This window comes from Liolophura sinensis, chromosome 1 (genome assembly GCF_032854445.1).
Source record: "Liolophura sinensis isolate JHLJ2023 chromosome 1, CUHK_Ljap_v2, whole genome shotgun sequence".
In the NCBI taxonomy this organism is placed as follows: Eukaryota; Metazoa; Mollusca; class Polyplacophora; order Chitonida; family Chitonidae; genus Liolophura; species Liolophura sinensis.
Window position 1 is genome coordinate 27,204,043 of NC_088295.1, and position 13,460 is coordinate 27,217,502.

At 37.4% G+C, this 13,460-nt stretch overlaps 1 protein-coding gene across 2 annotated transcripts in view; it reads left to right on the forward strand.

Annotated features, from left to right (window-relative positions):
- LOC135482346 (pituitary homeobox x-like) overlaps positions 1-13,460 on the forward strand; it is a 50,648-nt gene that overhangs the window by 21,963 nt on the left and 15,225 nt on the right. The window contains exon 1 of one of the 2 annotated variants that reach the window (XM_064762279.1): positions 11,935-12,067. The exons of the other annotated variant lie outside the window; for it this stretch is intronic. Within the exon in view, the coding sequence (XP_064618349.1) occupies positions 11,938-12,067 (130 nt within the window). The 5' untranslated portion in view covers positions 11,935-11,937. Of the gene's footprint in view, positions 1-11,934; positions 12,068-13,460 lie in introns of those variants that run through there. 2 annotated transcript variants of the gene reach the window in all.

Below are 13,460 nucleotides of genomic sequence, written 5' to 3' on the forward strand. Positions count from 1 at the left end.
CAAGTTTTTAGTTGGGTTTTTGCCCCGCAAGATTTGCCAACCAATGGCTTTCTGTTGAAACTAGCGGGGACTGAGTCAGACTTCCCCATCATCAGACCGGGCTGTATTCAAAACTCAAAGAAACAGCCAGAGTAAAAGTATCTTCTGTTAATGCTTTTAAAATACCTTATCGGGAACCCTTTCGTATACCATTCCGCGCCCACTAAGAGATAAACTTGCTGCAATCCTTTGATTTCATTCTGCTTGGTGTCGTCTTCGTTGTCACGTTTACGTCTTTGTTCCTATCCCAATGCACGGTATAAGGCTGCATGATGTTGTTAAGTAACCAGATTTGCTGAAAAGGAACATTTGATGTTTGCATTAGCGACTTATGAAGGATTGCTATTTTTATTGTCAGATTGTATTCGACAACAGATAATTGCCTCAGCTACCGTCTTTGTTTTCATAATGTTTCTGTTTGACGTTGTTTATGTCTTGTATACATACACCTTAATATATATATACATATATATATATATATATAGCCTTCATATTTGAATAAAGATTCTACTGTAGATTTGTTTTGCCCCGTTCCATTAACCATTGATAAATGTTCCATTGTTTGCTTCTATTAATATTTTTCAGTAACTTTTTAAAAGTTATGCATGATAATTTCTGCTTAGGTGTTATTTTACGTGCATTAACTGCCACAAAAGATCAACCAGAACATATACTTGTATGAAACCTTGGAGAAATCTTCATATTAACGTAAAAAAAGGATTTGCTTTTTTTGCTGTTATTGCAAGCAATTAGCGTAATTATGTTACAAATGATTGGCACTGCGATAAAGATAATGGGATTGTAAAATTATGGCTGCGTTTTACCATTTGACCGGAGGTGAAAGCTTGTTGGTTGAGGCGTTAGTGTTACGAATACTGGGCTTAAACAAATGTCTTAGAAACGTCCCCGCTCCATTGAGAGCAGTTGATAGTTTATCTAATTACGTTGATCCCAAAGATGTATATGGGGGTATTGCCAACATTCTTGTGGTAGAAGCCCCAAGCTGGCGCTCTGTTTGCCAACATCGCACGGACAACACTGCAGGCGGGTAGGCCACTTCACTACAAAAGGAAGCCTCGTTTATCTAGAGCTTTGCGGCCAAGTTCAAAGTTAGAAAATCCTCCAGTTCAAATACTGAAGGAATCGAGAAACGAATGTGACAACATAGTTTTCTCTTTTCTTTGGTATTTCCTGTTCTGCTCCCAGCAAGCCTGCTTTGAACCTGTGCCAGAAGGCCGTTCACAAAACGTGTCTATTTCCAGCCCTTTACCAGAAAAAAAATGTCCGCTAGCTCTTTATGCAAATGGCGTCTTGTTGCTAGGCATCGCTTCGCGGGAAAACTTCAGGCTATTGCTATCACTGAAGCATATCACAGGAGTTTTAGTATATGTTAATTATGAAGCACTGGACTGATTCAATGAGTCAATTTTGACACCATGTTAAGTATGCTAATTGCTTAAAATCATCTTAACATTTTTTTAACTTCAAAGCATGTGAGAAAATTTTTAAATATGTTTTGAGAAGCATCATAGTGTTCAAAACAGCTCAGTGTATCATAATCTCTAAAAAAAAAAGAGCAAACAAAAATAAAACAAAAATCTGGATTATATGAGATACAAAAGAACATTGTACGGTCTGCTAAACACTTGTTTTCCTGTTATATTGATTTAATCATAAAGTTTCGCTGTTCCTGTATTAAGAAATTAGTTTTCATATTTAAATACATCTCAGTCATTTATAGAGCTCAAATAACTTTATTCTAGAAAAAGAGTACGTTTTTTCCATTATGTAATCATTTTATATTCAAGTCATAGGCTTAAAAATAAGTGTTTCGTCTTTAAACACATTTCTGTTAGTTTAGAAACGCGTCCTGGTGTTTATTCATAAAACCTATGCAGGGGAAACTAATGTGAAAATTTGTACATAGTAATATCGTGGATATTTTAAATAAACATAAATACGCTCCAGCAAACAAGACTTTGTGTGTATAAAAAAGTAAAACACCGATAAACACGTGTTTTGCATTTAGTACAGCAGTAAAACTCGAAACATATACGAAACGAAACACTTATTTTTAGTGTGCAACCGTTCTAAAAGGCATTCGTTTCCAACGGACGTGGTACAACACTGACAACCCATGCCAATTCCATAATAAAGCAGTAAGAACAAATGACATAGGAAATCAGGCCAGCATTAGGCGAAAGACGAGCAATAAAAGGCCATAATGCCAATGTATTTTTGTCCAAAATTGCTCTTTAATTTTAGTTGTCACAATGTCATTCAACGCGACGTATATATTGCTGACCTCGCATGCACCTATATATAGGCTGGCTGCTCATATGTGTACAGATTCTCTGTATAGATTGTTAAGTTGCCTAAATTAAATGCAATCAGTATCATCTGAAATTCAATGAAACTATGAACCAGCTTTTTTGGTGATTAACAATGTATATTTTGTTTTACTTTCTACTCGAGTGGACTGAAAATCTTAAACTTCTGTTAAAACGCTAGAGTAAACGCTAAATACATTTAGTTTGGGATGTCCCATTTTCGGGTTCCATGTAAATGAACCTTTTATACAAAGACATAACCAGAAGTGTTTTTTTCTTTCAACATATGTTTAAAAGTGTTACCCCAGCATACAAAGGCAATTGTATAATAAAATTGACGCATATATGGAGGTTGTCAAGCCAACAAAAAAAAAATGGCTGTCAGGCACACATAACAGAAATGATAGATGTAGTCACACAATACACGTTTTACTTTACAAGTAGTATATTTAGACAGTGATCATGAATTAGCTGTAACTAAATTCAATACCTGTAAATTACTTGTCTCCATAAAATGGTAAATGCCATGCGTACTTTAGGCCATATTGTGGTTATTCGGACAGAAATCCACACAAAAACAGGTACTTTTAAAACTTAAAATTAACCTTTTACTAAGTATGGGCTGATGTGAAAAAGTTCACTTCTCATGCATGCCAAATCCTTAGTCAACCGCTTCCTTGTTCATTGACGTTATACTTGCCACTAAAACTCAGTTATATTTCGATTCAAAAATTGTTCACTGAATATAATTTTAACTTTAACTTTAAAACTTTAAAACTTCATTTCGAAATACTGTACAATATACAATTTTAAAATGTTAAAGTATCATCGATGGTGTTGTTTTTTAATGGCAATACACTACACTATAACGATGTTGTAATAATTAATTGTTGCGCTTTTTGGATTATGAAGGAAAATTCACGGACACTACTAAGATTTTTCATCTTTTTAATGAAACAATTCCCCTGTAATCCTTTTGGATCTTTTCGTGCATCTAAACTAAAACTATATTTAGGATTTATTTCACAAAAGCGTTAAACATATATAGCTATAACAGAACGCCGTTTCTCAAAATGTGTATAACTGAGCTCTAATAAGTGTATAATTTTGTACGAAGACAGTCCTGATGTAATTGACGATTTAAGAAGTACAGAATTTTTTTTCAGTATTTAAAAAACACCAAATGAAATTGAGTTTTAGTAACTCTTTAATTAATACTTATGACCTTGCCTACAAACTGATTCACAATATTGATACACACAATGATGCTTACATACCCTGTAGGGCATGAAAGTGCCAATTCAAAGACGCAACATTCACAACTTCTTAAAGAATTACGAGAAAGTTTTAATTCTTCCGAGACAAACGATGAACTCGCATATGACTATAGTCATATAACTTATTATGCGGATAATTCTATACACTGTAGTTAATTTAATTTAATATGCAGGGTAAAAACTATACATGAGATATGTGTTATGCTGTACCTGAATTGTGAAGACTTAGCTTGTCCTGGTACAAATGTAAATGTTTTGACACGACTTCGTAGCGAAGGGAGCGCCCCCGATTATCACAAGGGTCGACCTTCCCGCCCACTTAATCCTGTTCACTAGCATGTTGGATAAATTAGTTATTCTTCCATTTTCATGTCGTTTTTTCTCTGTTACAATAACGGTACACCTGGAATGTTCGTCTGGAATGAAGCGGCTTACTCTTGTTCAAAATTCGATTATTGATACTATTTATTTTGTTATCTAATGCTCCAATTTGTAGTATCTTTCCTATTAACTCTTGAGTGGCAAATTACAGCTGTGTCAATAGAGTTGGGCGTGTGACGGGCACTATAGACGGTGATTTAGAGATCCCCGAGCCCTGGTCACATTGTAACACTGGACAATGGGGAAAAGAAAATCCAAACAGTTAATCCGACACCTTGAGGGTATCTTTTGAAGGGGCATGGTGCGACCCTGTATCGTCCTGAGCAAATACCACCTTCTCCTTGTCTCATCAAAGGACCCTCTCAGTTATTTGCATCCTCGGGATTTCGGCCGTTTAAGGATCCCTTACCTTTGACTGTATTGTGTCGCTATCTGGCGTCCGTTGTAAAGGAACAATTGGCGTGTATCTGTAATCGCGTCTGTAACGCTGTGTCGTTACCGCTGGAATCGCTCTCTCCCAGGAAGCGCGTCGCTCGGGGACGAACATTATTAACCCGGCATTAGTAGCAGTAATAATTTTATAAATGCAAGCGTTTGTTGAAGTTTGTGTTGCCCTAGGAAAATTTGACACCTCATTACCCCAGCCTGCAATCATCCCGCCATGCCATTTCTCTGCTTAATCCCCTTCCCTTCTATCATAGACTCTCTTCGCTCGGCTCAGCTGCCAGGACCGACCAGTTCCACACGTTAATTCGATGGCTTGGGGGAAAGTGTTGGGGGCCCGCAGACATCCATTGGCGGGATGTGTCAGAATACTTAATCAAGCGGTATCAATCACCTTTCTGCCGGGCTCTGCTCATCTCGCCGGATTCCCTTACCAAAACACTTTCATCGAATTCTACGCTGATCAATTCTAAGGCAATAAATGTCGCTTTACTCGACCACAATGCTTGAGAGTATGGCGACATTTGTGGCGCGTTTCAATACGTTTGCCACTGAAACAGCACAGACATGTTCGGTTGAAATTTGCCAAAGCCTTATGCTTGTTATATTACATCACCTTTTCTGTTTTTCGAAAATAGTGTAATCTTTGTCCCTCTACACCAGGATATCAATGCACATTCTTCACACCTATATGTCAGTTTGTAGTTCACCGACTTTTCTAGAATAGTCGGTGTTAGGGAGGGGTTGTCATAGAAGTGGGAGGCTGTATATATGAATATGGTTCAACCCACGTCTGAATACAGAGTATGACACCGCATAATATATAGGTCCCTGTGTTGACATAGCCAACCGGATCTCTATTAGGAAGCTTTTTTTCAAACACACTCATGTTACAGACGTTGAAAGATCAGACAAGGGCAGCAAGGGTATTTGTGGTTTACCTAAAATATAAACCTTCTTTTCTTGCCTTTGTTGCCACCTATATAAATCATTTATATAGATGTCACCTCTAAAAGTCAGACAACGTTTATCTTACGAAGGACGAAAGTTTTGATAACAAATGTCAAATGCATGTATTTCCTTTTTTAATTCAGAAATAAAGTAAAATAAAAAAAAAATGATTCATGACCTTTGATTTAGGACTTACCCATAAATGAGCTTGAGATAAATATTTTTTATCTCCTATCGTGATTTTGCTGAAAGTTTTCTTGTCAAAATTTTACACTTTCATCCGCTTATGTAATCAACCGTGCACGAGTACATCCATAAAACAGACAAGGCGTTTGAAGCAGTAAATAGCGCTATGCCAGTAATATTGATATTCGGTCAAACTCACATGCACCTGTGAAGACGTATCAGTCTTCTGTGCTATAGTTTGACAAAGCCGCACTGGCTTTGGTGTTTTAAGAACAAGATATGCATATTTTTGTTCAGTCAATATTGCTTTAATATTTGGGATTACTTTATGTAAATGTGATGTGATTCTTCATCTTTTTATTTATATAAAATAAAGTTTTATTATAAATTTGTGATATCCTGATTGATAATATAATTTTCCGAGTATTCTAAGTTTGTGATATGTAAATTGCGTGTCCTTATATTCATCGTAATGAAAAGATGATTATTTTTTTGAATGCATAGGTCAAATGGTTATCGCTTATTATTCTTAATAACAAAGCTTATGTTGGAGAGGTAATAAGTTTAGTCGTTTATGACAATTAGATATACCTAATACTGAAGATAACTTCAAGGAGAGACTATAATACCAGCTAATGAAAGAAATGAACACTATGTTAGGCATAGTGTACATTGTACATTGGTTCTCTTTTACCTGCGCTATGGTAAATAGGTAAAGGAGTTTAGTACAGTCGTAAATACTTTAATCCGTACATCTAACCGTGGACTACTGAATATTATTATTGGATATTTTAAGCGTTATCTAATTTGATTTGGCTTTCCTTGGGCTGTAACGCACGTAACCATATAGCTGTGTATGGTTCCACGTGACTGTTTAATGGTTGTATACGTGCGAGCCAACTCAACAACAAGAAAACGAAGGTTATCATCCGATGATAACTATATCGAGGTTCGCGTTTGACAAAACGATTTCAGGCTATATTGCCTAAAAGTGTAAAACAACTTAAACTCTTAAATATATTCATCAAATCGAGTTTTAGCATCTAACTTCAAACATTTTCTTTTGTTAAGAAAATTAACATTTTGCCTTCATCTCAAAGTGATTTTATTTTATTTCGATTGGTGTATTACGCCTTACCTCATCTCAAAGCGCCTTCTGCAAATACACATATGTACTGAGTGGCGGAGGTGTAGGGAAAATTTAGGCTTAACTGAAATAAAAATAATAAATATTTAGCCGTGTAATTATCTATTTATTGTGATTATCTTTTAAATTTCTACAACAGCTTGCCATGCAGTACATAACTTTCTCCTCACGCATATACATAGGCTAATTATACTAATGTTGATACTGCCCGAGTTTTTGGCAATAATGATAAACATGGGTCAAATATTTCTCGTCAGTTAACTGTTCATTGGGTATAAAATAATACAAGAAGGTTCCGTGTATGTATAATTTGTTGACTTGTGCTATAAATATCTGTGGTGTTCAGGATTCATAAAGGGAAAGTTACAGGTCCAAGTTGTGAAGTGTCCTCTTCCGCGGGTAGAAGACATGAACAGTTGTATTCGACTCGTAATTGAGATAAACTAGCATGGTACATTATTTTGATGCAAATTACATTTTTGCGTCTAGAACATTAATTTTCTTGCGCCTTCCCTGCGTCTTTCACTCAACGTGCCTCTGTCCTATAGCCAGTTCTTGCTTACTTTGCATACTTTCTTAGCTCTTTGTTAGTTTATTTTGAACGCTGTTTTGGAATTTTGTCGTCCAGTTATTGACGTTTTTTATGGTTGACGACTGGTATACATATCCGTCATATTTGTGGAAGGCAAACGGTCTCAAGCGAACTTCATATAAGACAAAACAAAAGTTCCGAAGAACAATGGAAGCTGGGAAATCTTAAAAACAGAGCATATCCGTCGTGTTTAAAATGATTTACACATGTTTGCGGCATTGCTGAATGTTGGATTTGATGCATCAGGAGTAATGTCATCACGTTAGAATGAGAAATAAAATCTCGTTACCACGCGACTTTAAATAAGGCTCCTTGCATTGAAATATTACATAGGTTTTACAGCGTTTCCAGTAAGCAGTATTAAATTATGGTCACAGTTTTTTCCTGAAAATAATGAATAATGAAAATGTTATGAAATCCCCGAATGTTGTGAAATGAAGATCTGGCTAACTTATGTTCTATGTGCAACTCAGACAGGAGATCTGAAACCAAAAGTTCAACTCTCAGCGAGGCATCTGAACCTCACTGAAGTAACCAATGTGGGCAATCCAATTTCTTTATGCCTCATTAATCTTCTTCAGACGTTGGTTTATTAGTTTTTCACACCGTTTGAAGTCAGACCAAAAATGAAAGTCTGTGTGACCGTTGAAATTCGTGGCTAATTCAAAATACAGGACATATATAGTGGTGGCAATGATATGTGTATGTCAGATTTGATTTATTCATTAACTGATTGTTGCTTTACGCCATACTTAAGAGTTTTTCACTTATACGAATTACTGGTGAACTATTCCAAATGGTCTGTAACGAACACGATACTGCGCAAACGGCCTCACGAGCATCCAAGACTTTTTGATACCAATGCTCGTAAATACGGTGAGGGCGCGGGAATCAAATTCGATTGCTGCGTTTTGATTACACGCATGCGCGTGAAGACTACGGGCCTACCCCAGGATCATGAAGTTGTCTTAGATTTAAATTAGAGAGTCTTCACTTGTGGTATTACTCCTGAGATTATGTTTGATCTTGAATGTTGATTTTCATTTTCGTCATAAATGTGTTAGACCACTCTAAGTGTGAAAGTACAAATTCCTACAGTAACTCCAGAATTTAACGCCATAAATTGTTTTGAAGTCAAGACCTAAATTTGAGACTGCTTCGTCATCTCGGGACAACGTCTAGACTGTGACCATAAATCCCAGGACTCTCACACATAGACCATAATTTTACCTTGTTATAAACAGCTATGTAAATATAACAACCTTAGCAAAGAAACCATTTTGTCTACAAAAATACCTCAGACATGCTAATTGCCATTTGTCCGACTCGACAACTTAACTGCTGGAGATTTGGACTCAACTCGCATGTAGGTAAACAGATCATAGACAAAAACTAGACATACCTTAGACAGTACAAAGGTTTGTTCAAAGCATGAGTTTGTCGTCCAACAGCTATTTGGTTTTATTCCTACCTGCCATTTTCATGCTTGGGTGTTCTTATCTGATAAGAGTGTTCTGTTAAGGTCCATGACAAGACCATTGATTAGCCGAAGATACATTCATAAACGTGGTCACGTTGTGCTTCATATTGTTGCATTACACGAGGGTCTTCCATGCATATAAGATGTGCATTTTCACGCCTGTTGTCAGTGTGTGAAGTAATTGTCTCCATGCCTGAATTTTCATTTGACAGTGGAGTTTTTATGCGTTATGTTGTACTTCATATACATCAAGATGAATTTTGTGGACAGCGATATTCCACTCGCAAAGTGCTAGATCCTAATGCGAGGTTTTGTACAGGAATAGGCAGAGTAAGTAATTCATTACTAAGACCTTTTTTCGTTTTGTTTTGAATGTTTTATAGCGAATATTATATCTGGACTTTTAAAAAAGCGGTGCTTTCTTGCTGCGAACGAACTTGTATATACACTAACTACTCAGTGGTAGAAATTAGATAATTCTTTGCTTAAAGCCGATCTTAATCTACTGTGAGGTCTGCCATCAACCTATGGTCATGGGTTTCCACCGGGTTCTGCCTGGTTTCCTCCAACCATAATGCTGGTCTCCGTCGTATAAGTAAAATATTCTTGAGTACGGCGTAAAACATCAATCAAATAAATAAATCCAGTGAGAGCTTAAAATTGGTGTCAGCCACGTCAGTTCAGTATAGAGGTAGTCGTGTGTTGTATATAGTCATGCACATCCTACAGACCGAACCTGATTGTATGTGATATATAGACATCAGGTGAATTTCATTCAATGCAATATTCACTTTTCAGTGATAACTGTGACAAAAGTATATAAATCCTCCTTTTTCTAATTTTGCACGACATCATTTATACTATGATAGACTGGATTCGTTGAATAATACGATTACGAGAATGTCTAGTTAAACTACTATAAAACATAGTTGCGTTTTGTCATCTTTTGGACGTTTGTTACGGACACATTGAAGAGCGGTCAGGAATGAACAGAACGATGCAGTTTTACAACAACAACAGGAGTCCATGCTGAAATTATGTCGAACTTAGTGTATGCGCTTTATGTGTTGTCAGCCGTTTGTTTATTGTTGTAACTCAGGAATGATCGTAAACAAAATGTAGATGGCCATATGGTTATTCGTCTATAGAACATTCATTCACGCCATCACTGAAAAGTGTTGACCAATTCTTATTTTCTAACTGGCCTAGGGATTATTGACATGGAGCATCCATATTTGTCCAAGATCGGTATACAAATGTATTCTATTTCGACGCATAAATATAATAACAATAATAACACATGTACCTTTGTCTAGCATTTGTCTAACAACTGATGGCGCCGTGGTGGTTACATGCTACAAATCAACATGTTTTTGATGTTTTTCTCTCACATAATTTCTTACAAACCTTCATGGTTTTAGAAAATTCCTAATGCCCTTCTAGCTTGTTACAAATATTGTTCTGTCAATTGTCCCGGTCCCTTGTTCTTTAATCTACCTCCATAATAATACATCTAGCGTTGTTGACACAAGCGAATGTGGTTAGACCAATGTGACACGGACGGCAAGGCGGGGAAATCAAACTTTGACCTTTGAAAAGCGACCTTGTAATTAAGTTTAGGTGAGTTTCTCTGTGAGACATGCCTAGCCGAGATAAACACACCTGGTTGGGCTACGACAGCGGTCCGCTTTGAACCTTCCTACAAGTCTGTTTCCATACAGACGATAAACATACGCTAGCCAAAGGTAGAAAAATCTTGAATAGGTTATAAAATTTCAACATTGTTTGATTGCCATCATCAGACAGAAGGAAGTTAAACAAGAAAATAGCAAAGACGCTCACAGAGGAAAGCAGTCTTGTTTCCATGGCGGAAATTCGGGACGCCATTTTTCTTTGTGTCGTCTCTAGCAGATCTAAAGCATACTTAGCAGTCCTCTGGTTTGAAGCGGGGCAGTTCACTTGTAGGCTGACAGCTACGACTCTACTAAAGGCCATTTTACCTGGTTCTAACAGCCTTAGTTCTTTATTGAGAACTCGAGTTTTCGCAGATGTCTAAACTCTTGATTGACATCGGAGGCGCAACATTGAGCTGATACCGTCATCCAGTGACATATTTAAACACAATGCCATAATTAGGCTTGCATAAGTGGAACTGTTAGGTGATGGACTGCTCTTCAGATGACTGCTAAATATAACATGTTTTGACGTCCGAATAGTAATCACTGCAATTGGTGCGAAAGCATGTTTATTTGCAATCAGGACGAGTCATGATTTAAGAGGAAAAAAAACTTTTTCAAGTTAGTTGGGTTAGAGCATTTGCATTCTCTGTTGGCGATGTGCTCATTCATGACCGTGGTACGTTGATGTGTTAAGGGAGTGAGAAAGGAAAAGGTCAGCCGTATTCGCCATAGCCGCTCTCTATTTGCCGTCACTTTCACACTCTAACACGGTACGAGCAGAGATTCGAACATCCCATCCAGTCAGTCTAGGTGTCTGACTGGTGGAGGAGCAACACACACCTCGTTAGCTCACCATTCACTGAGGAGATAGTTGAATATTGACTTGACACTAACTATAATCAGTGGTTATGTAAAGAATTACTGAGATTAGTTGCAGACCCGTTCTGGAATCTGCCTGTTGGTTTAGACCCTCGCCCGCTGCATGCTGGGTAGCGTGTACACACATCAAACGACGTGACGTCACGGAGGTGGCCGGCTCAAATACACATACTAGTGAGACGTCCCGCGCATATTGTATGCCCGTATTTCATGCTGAGGAGACGGGGGCAGCGCACAAGGAATTACATATTCACCGCTCCTCTCGCCTTTTTATTTAGTTCTGCACCTTTGTTTCTGTCTTCGCATCAACTAGTATTAATTGCGCGTAGGCTGGAGCCGAGTATTGACAGTGATGAGTAGACCAGGAGCTAAGCGACTCCGCTGAGGGGGTAGTTCTTACTGAGTAGTGAGAGTGCACGAGGAGCGGGGACCCGACTGCGGACCTCAGTGATTAAGTGATCGGAAGAGATTTTACCTGTCTTCTCTCTATAGATGGACCCTTTAAATGAGCCCCTGTGCTTGGAGGAGTTCGTGGCCAGTTGTGAAACATCTATGTCCAGTATGACAATGCAAAATCTTGATACGGTGACAGAGAGTAGTGCTGGAGGAAGTACCTTGCCTAATGTGGGCTGTCACTTAACAGGCACCCCTGGAGACCCAGGTGTTCCTAAACATTACCCAGGTAGGCCGGCTTACTCACTCAGGAGCCCCGCCACTTTACTCTTGTTCTCCAGGAGGAACAAGCTTTCTAGGACCTTGTATAATAGTTTTTGTTTCTTCTGGGTTGTTATATTTATCATTAACTTGTAACTGTTAACATAATATGCGAAACGAGTGCGTATCATGGAGGGTAATACCTAAAAAGTATCGTTATTTAGTCAACGGTATTTAAGCATGTAATACGAACATACAGATATCGAAACAGTTCTAGTATTCGATGCGTTTTAGTTTCTAAAATATGATCTAACTTGTTGTTTAAATTGGACTTCGTGTTTAAAACAGATACAGGTGTTATTGTTATTATTATTATTTGTATATGTATGTTACCTTGACCTCGCACTTAGGTCAAGGCTGTAGATGAAGCCAGCTGTTCTTGATAAACAGTTGTTGCATACGGCATTATTAATTTAATAGTACAACAATTTATCACTTTTTAATTTTCAAAAAAGGAGTTTTAAATCCACCTTTAAATTCATGGTCTTTTATTTTAGTTTTTTCTTTGATATTCCTGTACAATATCATGCAATCGCTTTTTCCATACGTTCCCTTACATTTATATACTGACCTAGATTTAGATAAACCATGTACAATGTCCTTGCCCGAAATGTTCTCAGCCTGAAAGTGGATATTATTTAACATCAAGTTGATCAAGTGTTATTTCTCAGGATTTCTCATATGTCTTTATTAGGGTACTTTTTTATTTAGTTTAATATTTTAATTGTTTCTAAATTCATGTTTTAACTAGTTACTATTCAAATCAATTAATAGGTAACAATCAAGGTAGATCTGGTTGTATAGGTACAAAATAACATGGTATAACTGGTGGTTGTTCCAAGTTGGATTCTAAGTATATAGTAATAATGCTAAATACATCCCTCATCCATCTTACCTGTCGACAGATAATTCAATTTATCCCACATCTTATCTAAATGTGACTAAAGACTGCAACAGTGTTTAAGGTCATTAATGTATCCATGGTAACGCTGCACGAGGGGCATGACTTTTTGGCCGTTTTCAGGGACTTGAAAAGAAATAGGGTGACCTAGCGCCATTTCGCCGCAGTACTTGTGCTTTACCCATATAAGGAGGTACCAGTCAAACTGTAATTTGATTAACTGACGATAAATTGATCTGGCTTAAGTGCTTGATGAAAAGGTCAAGTTGCCGAATGCTTCTGGAATACTGTAGCGCCATGTAAACCTATCGTATACGTGAATATACCGCTGGAAAACCTAACAGAAACACTGTGGAGAATTGCTCTGGTTCTGACCTATTCTGGATTTGTCACAAACTACGTCTAATGCAGTAGTACTCCGGGTACTCTCTTCATGCAGCAGCTATAGTTATCACAGAGT